At 40.7% G+C, this 9873-nt stretch overlaps 1 protein-coding gene across 1 annotated transcript in view; it reads left to right on the forward strand.

The window, feature by feature from the left end:
- The first annotated feature begins 214 nt into the window (after nt 1-214).
- Nucleotides 215-9873, forward strand: part of LOC128688110 (uncharacterized) — a 24430-nt gene continuing 14771 nt past the window's right edge. The window contains exons 1-4 of the mRNA XM_070086829.1: nt 215-520; nt 6248-7685; nt 8123-8127; nt 9112-9434. Coding sequence (XP_069942930.1) covers nt 236-520; nt 6248-7685; nt 8123-8127; nt 9112-9434 — 2051 coding nt within the window. The 5' untranslated portion in view covers nt 215-235. The remainder of the gene's footprint in view (nt 521-6247; nt 7686-8122; nt 8128-9111; nt 9435-9873) is intronic.

Consider the following 9873-nt stretch of genomic DNA (forward strand, 5'->3'; position numbering starts at 1 on the left):
CTCTTTACTTGCCACTTGCCGCGTTTGCTCTCTCATAGTTTAAATATCCACATAAGTCAAAATTCCAGGACTGAATAACCCCTTTCCCCCCCAACAGGTTTAGATCTTTTAAACGCACCAAAAAAAAAATTCTGTAAAATTACCATCTCCAAGTGTTTGTAACTTTTGGAATTCATGAAAAGCCTAACACAACAAGGCAATCTTACAGAGCACTCAGGGCTGGGCAGATGAAGACATGCTTCGCATGAGAGAGATGGACGTGCAACAAGTTGGGGACGCAGGCATACGTCAAGTCGGAGACGTGGGCGAGCAACGAGTAACGTACTGGACGGTGGTAAGTGACACGTGGTCGGAATTCTGGACCAGCACCGCCATCTCTGGGATAAGCAACGCTGGGAGAGCAAACGACCGCCTTCCTCGGGTCCTCTGGCTTCTACTCTTCGGCGTTGGGACTTACTACACCGTCAGAGACACCATCGGCGTCATAGACAACTATTTGTCTTACCCTTACACCACTCAGGTGAGACTTGGAGTCAGTCTTATAAGTTCTCTTGTTATCCAGTTTAAGTCTTTTGTCTCCTAGGTGAGTTTTTGATCTTAGACAACATAAATAAGTCTTCGGTCTTCAAGGTGAGTCTTAATCCTTTCCGATAAGTTTCTGAGTCACTCAGAGAAAGTTTTGTTTCTTCTTTGTGAGTTTTTCTGCTGCTCAGTGAGACTGAGCAGTTCCAGGAAACATACTATCTTCAGTATATTTTGAGAGCAGTTCAGATGGATCTTGGGGTAGTTCACATATGTCTTGGGTAGCTCAGGTGATTTTGTATATAGAGTGCATGGGAAAGGCAAATAGTAGCGGACTTTCAAGTCCACTTCGAGGATGTCTACTAAGGAAAATTCCCTGGTTTTTTCCTGCGGGCCCTGCTAGCGTGAAAAACAGGGGAAAAAACATATCATACTACATTGAAAAATAGCATAGGATTTACAGGAGAGACGGAACTGGATGGAAGAGGTGAGGTACAACTACATCTACTAAAGTTTTACTATTTCTATTTTCATCTACTCAAGTTACTCCACTGACACTCGAAGAACATTGCATTAATTCTTCTATTGGTTACCACTAGTTTAGATAAGACTATCACAACCCTCTACACTTCCCACTACTATTATTATTGGTTTGGTTGCATCTCTGTCAACTGATCGTCCTGTTGAAGCCCTTGTACAACATTAGGAAACTGCTGACTTCAAAGTCTCCCGTCAATTTTATGTACATGACAGTCCATGCGAATTTTAGTAAGGGTTTAGTGAGGGTTTAGTGAGTGGTTGAGTGAGGTAGTGAGTGTACTAGCTCTTGTCCTCCCTTACCAGTTTTTCAAATGCTTCTTCGTGTTTGAAGGTTTCAAAGCCATTCTAAAGGTTTGAGTGAAATTTCCTAGATTCCTTTGCCTAAGAGGAAAAAAGTTAAGTGCTTTGAGTCTTTTCATTAGATGTGTTTCTGAGCGATGGTACAGGTTTGACAGCTCTTCTCTGTACCCTTTCCAATATTTATATTTTTCCCCTTTACTTCATTTGGGGACCAGGAAGCTGTCTAATAAATGCATTGTGGAGTATCAATATGGCGTCTTGTGTATTTTACTTGAAGCTTTTAGCTATAAAATTTAGAATTTTGTAAGCTTTGCTAGTTGCAGATAGACGCTACTTTGTACCTTTAAAGTCGGAGACAGACACAACTTTGTACATTTGATGTCGCAGATAGACACTACTTTGTACCTCTGAGGTCGCAGATAGACACTGATTAGTACCTTTGAAGTAGCTGCTTATGATTACTTCAAGGTCCTTTTCCTGTACTTACTTCAGTTATTTCATGTTTCAGCGAGTCTGACTGAGTCAGGGACAATCAACGTATGCACTGGATTGTCCAAGCTAACCTTGAGTTATACGGGTCAGTCTTTGATCGTCCAGATGAGCTGAAGGGAAAGCGTTAAACGCGAAGACGTCACACAGAGCATGATAAGCGAGAGACAGTCAGCTTTGTTCCAAGAGAAGGGAGGGTAGCTCCAGCAAGCAACTGGAGCTATTCCAGTAAAGAACTGGAGCCAATTGAACAAGACGTTGACGAAGGTCATGAGGTCATGGTAAATGCATCGAGAAAACGTCAATTATGTCCTTATCTTAAAAAAAAAAGTTCTCAAACGCAGACTGAGTTTTAACTCACTTCAGTATATCTTGGTTGACAAGACTTTGCATAACATGTCATGTTGACTCTAATTTGGGTTGACCACAGTTTAGATCAGAAATTTCTACTGAACTTAAGGCCACGTGGAGAGCCTCATCAGCAGAGACCCGCTCTGAAGATGGTCTCATACTGGGACAAGAATATACAGGTCTGCGTTTATTAACGTTTAAATTGTCTACCCCAGCTACTTCTCATGTTTCATAGAGGGTAAACTAACTCTTAAGTTATACAAAATGATTATTAAACGAAACATACCAAAAGCCAAATATTTTATTTAAGAGAAAGGTATAGTAATGTCCTTAAAAGCAGGTGTAAATGAATACCAAATATATATATATATATATATATATATATATATATATATATATATATATATATATATATATATATATATATATATATATATATATATATATATTATTTATTATCACACTGGCCGATTCCCACCAAGGCAGGGTGGCCCGAAAAAGAAAAACTTTCACCATCATTCACTCCATCACTGTCTTGCCAGAAGGGTGCTTTACACTACAGTTTTTAAACTGCAACATTAATACCCCTCCTTCAGAGTGCAGGCACTGTACATCACATCTCCAGGACTCAAGTCCGGCCTGCCGGTTTCCCTGAACCCCTTCATAAATGTTACTTTGCTCACACTCCAACAGCACGTCACGTATTAAAAACCATTTGTCTCCATTCACTCCTATCAAACACGCTCACGCATGCCTGCTGGAAGTCCAAGCCCCTCGCACACAAAACCTCCTTTACCCCCTCCCTCCAACCTTTCCTAGGCCGACCCCTACCCCGCCTTCCTTCCACTACAGACTGATACACTCTTGAAGTTATTCTGTTTCGCTCCATTCTCTCCACATGTCCGAACCACCTCAACAACTCTTCCTCACCCCTCTGGACAACAGTTTTGGTAATCCCGCACCTCCTCCTAACTTCCAAACTACGAATTCTCTGCATTATATTCACACCACACATTGCCCTCAGACATGACATCTCCACTGCCTCCAGCCTTCTCCTCGCTGCAACATTCATCACCCATGCTTCACACCCATATAAGAGCGTTGGTAAAACTATACTCTCATACATTTCCCTCTTTGTCTCCAAGGACAAAGTTCTTTGTCTCCACAGACTCCTAAGTGCACCACTCACCCTTTTTCCCTCATCAATTCTATAATTCACCTCATCTTTCATAGACCCATCCGCTGACACGTCCACTCCCAAATATCTGAATACATTCACCTCCTCCATACTCTCTCCCTCCAATCTGATATCCAATCTTTCATCACCTAATCTTTTTATTATCCTCATTACCTTACTCTTTCCTGTATTCACTTTCAATTTTCTTCTTTTGCACACCCTACCAAATTCATCCACCAATCTCTGCAGCTTCTCTTCAGAATCTCGCAAGAGCAGTGTCATCAGCAAAGAGCAACTGTGACAACTCCCACTTTATGTGTGATTCTTTATCTTTTAACTCCACGCCTCTTGCCAAGACCCTCGCATTTACTTCTCTTACAACCCCATCTATAAATATATTAAACAACCACGGTGACATCACACATCGTTGTCTAAGGCCTACTTTTACTTGGAAATAATTTCCCTCTTTCCTACATACTCTAACGTGAGCCTCACTATCCTCGTAAAAACTCTTCACTGCTTTCAGTAACCTACCTCCCACACCATACACCTGCAATATCTGCCACATTGCCCCCCTATCCACCCTGTCATACGCCTTTTCCAAATCCATAAATGCCACAAAGACCTCTTTAGCCTTATCTAAATACTGTTCACTTATATGTTTCACTGTAAACACCTGGTCCACACACCCCCTACCTTTCCTAAAGCCTCCTTGTTCATCTGCTATCCTATTCTCCGTCTTACTCTTAATTCTTTCAATAATAACTCTACCATACACTTTACCAGGTATACTCAACAGACTTATCCCCCTATAATTTTTGCACTCTCTTTTATCCCCTTTGCCTTTATACAAAGGAACTATGCATGCTCTCTGGCAATCCCTAGGTACCTTACCCTCTTCCATACATTTATTAAATAATTGCACCAACCACTCCAAAACTATATCCCCACCTACTTTTAACATTTCTATCTTTATCCCATCAATCCCGGCTGCCTCACCTCCTTTCATTTTACCTATTGCCTCACTAACTTCCCCCACACTCACAACTGGCTCTTCCTCACTCCTACAAGATGTTATTCCTCCTTGCCCTATACACGAAATCACAGCTTCACTATCTTCATCAACATTTAACAATTCCTCAAAATATTCCCTCCATCTTCCCAATACCTCTAACTCTCCATTTAATAACTCTCCTCTCCTATTTTTAACTGACAAATCCATTTGTTCTCTAGGCTTCCTTAACTTGTTAATCTCACTCCAAAACTTTTTCTTATATTCAACAAAATTTGTTGATAACATCTCACCCACTCTCTCATTTGCTCTCTTTTTACATTGCTTCACCACTCTCTTAACCTCTCTCTTTTTCTCCATATACTCTTCCCTCCTTGCATCACTTCTACTTTGTAAAAACTTCTCATATGCTAACTTTTTCTCCCTTACTACTCTCTTTACATCATCATTCCACCAATCGCTCCTCTTCCCTCCCGCACCCACTTTCCTGTAACCACAAACTTCTGCTGAACACTCTAACACTACATTTTTAAACCTACCCCATACCTCAGTGGTTCCCAAACTTTTTCAGCTTGTTACCCATTTTAACATGGCACATAAAGCATGTTACCCCTTTCACAAAATGTTGTTATTATTGATATATATGGATAAACGTGAACGTATACAGCCTCGCATACTCTGCTAATCCTAGCAAAACCATTGAAAACGTAAGAACCACACATACATTATATATAAAATTAATAATAGCTACAAATTCACAGTAACAGGGTGTACCTCTTCGAACCCATTGCCTATGCTCTCATTAGCCCATCTATCCTCCAATAGCTGTTTATATCTTACCCTAACTGCCTCCTCTTTTAGTTTATAAACCTTCACCTCTCTCTTCCCTGATGCTTCTATTCTCCTTGTATCCCATCTACCTTTTACTCTCAGTGTAGCTACAACTAGAAAGTGATCTGATAAAGGACCCCAATGGAAATAAGTCACTCTGTCTGACTTTTTTGGGTTATCCTAGGTTCTCTACACATATGCTGCTATGTATGATAATTCTATGTAACTGTATTTGTGTATACCTGAATGAACTTACTTATATATCTGTGGCCCCTCTATAAACATGTACATCCTGAAGTCTACTCAACAGTATTTTATCTACCAATACATAATCCAACAAACTACTGTCATTTCGCCCTACATCATATCTTGTATACTTATTTATCTTCTTTTTCTTAAAATATGTATCACCTATAACTAACCCTTTTCTATACAAAGTTCAATCAAAGGGCTCCCATTATCATTTACGCCTGGCACCCCAAACTTACCTACCACACCCTCTCTAAAAGTTTCTCCTACTTTAGCATTCGGGTCCCCTACCACAATTACCATATATATATATATATATATATATATATATATATATATATATATATATATATATATATATATATATATATATATATATATATATATATTTATATATATATATATATATATATATATATATATACATATATATATATATATATTTATATATATATATATATATATATATATATATATATATATATATATATATATATATATATATATATAATATATATATATATATATATATATATATATATATATATATATATATATATATATATATATATATATATATATATAATGCACATAATTTATTTAATAGAAAAATAGAGTAAGTATGAAATTGTAAAGAAACTGATATTTCAGTTTCCTACCTTTCCACCACCTCCAAAACACACATACCCTCACCTCCCACATCCCCTTCCCAACCTCTTCGCCAAATATACATGCACACTTCCCTTTCAAAACATAAATTTATTTTGCTTCTCCAGATGGATCTCCAGCACATGAGCACCGTGCAGTTTCCGGCAGTGACAGTCTGCAACCAGAACCGCCTCAGTTGCCAGAAGTTATTCAAGAAGATGCTGGAGGTTCTCTCCAACACGTCTGTCAACAGCTACGTCAGTGGCTCTGGCAGTCACCTCAACACTTCTTCCGACGGCTACACGCTCTTGGTTCTCTACAATATCTCCAGTTGCGGCGTAGAAACAATAGGCTGCCCCGCGGTACAGATGGCCTATTACTCGAACAACTTCACATCGGGAAAGAGCATCCCTGTGGACCTGCGCCAGATGGATTATTGCCTTTACTGCTCCGCCATCCTACAGAGTTACAGGGACACCTGCAAAAGCTCTTCGACACAATATCTGGAGAATCTTTGGAATAACCTCAGTTGCTGTAATATCCCTCCGCAACCACTCGGAACCTGTCCAGGTCCTGGTCCCTGCCCAGGTCCTAGTCCATGCCCAGGTCTTGGTCTATGTCCAGGTGCTAGACCTGCTTCTCGTCAAGGTGTTCCACCTGCTTCTGGTCAAGCTGTTCCACCTGCTTCTGGTCCAGGTGTTCCAGCTTCTTTTGGTCCAAGCGTTCCAACTGCTTTTGATCTGCTTGCTCCAGCTGCCGCTGGTACAGCTGCGTCAGTTGGCAATGGTCTGACAACAGAAGCTGTTTTGGGTCCAGTCATAGCAGGTGACTCAGCTGCAGCCACAGTTGTTACCTCTGGTCCAGCCCCAGTAGTTCCTTATGGCTCACTTACAACAGCTGTCTCTGGTTCAGTCATCCCAGCTGCCTCTAGTGTAGTAACTCTACCAATCTCTGGTCTAATCCCAGCAGCTGCCTCTGGTCTAGTCACAGCAGCTGTTCCTGGTTCAGTCACTGCAGTTGCCCCTGGTCCAGTCACAGCAGCTGCCCCTGGTCCAGTCACAGCAGCTGCCCCTGGTCCAGTCACAGCAGCTTTCCCTGATCCAGTCACAGGAGCTGCCCCTGACTCAGTTACAGCAGTTGCCCCTGGTCCAGTCACAGCAGCTGCCCCTGAATCAGTTACAGCAGTTGCCCCTGGTCCAGTCACAGCAGCTGCCCCTGACTCAGTTACAGTAGTTGCCCCTGGTCCAGTCACAACAGCTGCCCCTGGTCCAGTCACAGCAGCTGCTCTTGGTCCAGTCACAGCAGCTGCCCCTGATCCAGTCACAGCAGCTGCCCCTGGACCAGCCACAGCAGCTGCCCCTGGACCAGCCACAGCAGCTGCCCCTGGCTCAGTTACAGCAGCTGCCCCTGATCCAGTCACAGCAGCTGCCGCTGGTTCAGTCACAGAAGGTGCCTCTGGTCCAGCCATACCTGCAACCTCTGGTGCAGCAGGTGTTCCTGTTTCTGACCCATTAACAGCAGGTGTTCTTGATCCAGTAAGTAATAATAAATCCACAGACTATTCAGGTTCAAATGGCTGAGTGCTCAATGGGAGTTTAAAGCCTATCGACTGCACGTAACCTGATCACCACCAGACAAGAATACTTTAATATCTAAAATATTAATGCAAGTAAACTCTCAGTATATATATATATATATATATATATATATATATATATATATATATATATATATATATATATATATATATATATATATATATATATATATATATATACAATGTATATACTCTGAGAGTTTACCTTAATCCCTATTTTAGTGATTTAAGTATTTTTGTCTGGTGGTGAACAAGTTAGGTGCAGCCTTAATGACGCTAGAGGAGTAGATAGGCTTTAAACCCCCATTAACTAACCAACCTGGCAAACATTTCAGTGAGTATTGCTTGTTACCCTCAGTTCCCTGAATTAAACCTGAATACCTTCCACATTTCTCCTCCCCTACAGGCGCTGTATAATCCCACGGGTTTAGTGCTCTCCTCTTGATTATAACTATAATGATAATAATTGTTACCGACAACAATGACAGATGTGTCGTTTCCTGTTTGCTTTCTTGATTTTTTTTTTTTTTTTTTTTTGGCGTTTTCTTTGAAATGTTTGTGTTAATGGATGTGTTTTTTTTTTTCCAAATTCTGAATTCATCAATTTTTTTTTCTCTCGTGATTTATTCCTTAAGGCTAAATTTTCGAATGATTTTTTCCGCTTTTTTTTTTGTATTTGATTTATCATTACCTGTTTTCTCTCCCCATCTTTCTTCACCTCTGAAGAGAGGTTCCTTGACGCTGGTGAGGGGCTCTTGATCCAAGTGACTGAACCTGACCCTTCTCTAATTAAGCCTGACTCTCCCATTACCTGGGCGCTGTATGATCCCTATGTGTTTAGCGCTTACCATGATTAGGGAAAATAAAAATCTTGAGGTTTCCTTCCTGGTTATATCTCTCTCCCTCTTTATTTTTTTTTCGTTTTTTTACGTATCTTATTCTCATTCTCTTTCCTTCCAGCGTCATTCTTTCATCATTCTTACAGGTCATTTTCAACAATCAAAACTAAGCACTAAACCCACAAGGGTCAGCCAGCAAGGCCTCCATGGTTCAATCTCTATTTTAAGGCCTTTTTTGAAAGGCTTTTTCTATTCGTCTCTTTCAGTTAAAACAAAACAAGAATATAAGTTTTTTTCCAGCGATAAACTTCTCGGTTTAAAAATGACGCGTAAGTCACCACTAGACCATATTTATTTAAAAAAAAAATCCGTGTCCTGGGTCCTTGATCACTTCTGATTGGTCAAGGTTAGGATTAATCAAGGTCCCAAGACCGAAAGGTTCGCTGATGTGTCCTTTTTTTAAAGATCTGTTTCTAATAACATCCTGGTTCAGTAAATTGATTGTTTACATTAACTAATGTTTATTCTAGTTTCATCTCCAATGTTTCTTTCGTAGATCGTTAGAGGCAAGCGACAAATTGGGCCAGAGCCGATAAGTGGATCTAATATGCAAGGGCTGCCCACTTCCCAGTGGCAGCCCGATGGATTTGGTGGAGGAGGAGGACCGCCCAGCCCTCCTAATTTATCAGGGCCACCCCAAGGACCACCAAATGCCAACCCAGGTCGAGTAATGGCTCCTTCAGAAATGTACAACATGCAGATAAAGTTCCTCTCAGCGTACATGAACCTCACACAGGAGCTGCAGGAAGCCATAGGTTACTCCTTAACCGAACTGATACTCGCTTGCGACTTTTTCGGATATAACTGTTCCGATAACGGGTAAGAGATAGAGAGAGAGAGAGAGAGAGAGAGAGAGAGAGAGAGAGAGAGAGAGAGAGAGAGAGAGAGAGAGAGAGAGAGAGAGAGAGAGGAAGAAAGAGAGAGAAAGAAAGACTCATGCTATGCTGGAACAAAACCTTTGAAGATTCCTTAGTTGATAAACCCTTAGTAGAATACAGTACTTGATATCCTCATTGCCCTGAGTTCTCCTACATAACTTGTTTAAGATCCAAGTATGTGTACCTCTTATGTAGAATATGGTAGCAGTACACAACTGATGCATCCAGTTCTGTTAAAGAGAGAGAGAGAGAGAGAGAGAGAGAGAGAGAGAGAGAGAGAGAGAGAGAGAGAGAGATGTATGAGTTTCCTTAAGAGGTTGTTGATTAGGATATCATTACAAGATAAAGAAAGGGTAATAGCCTAAAGGAACAATAAGTAG

The sequence above is a fragment of the Cherax quadricarinatus genome, chromosome 19 (genome assembly GCF_038502225.1).
Source record: "Cherax quadricarinatus isolate ZL_2023a chromosome 19, ASM3850222v1, whole genome shotgun sequence".
Taxonomy (NCBI): Eukaryota; Metazoa; Arthropoda; class Malacostraca; order Decapoda; family Parastacidae; genus Cherax; species Cherax quadricarinatus.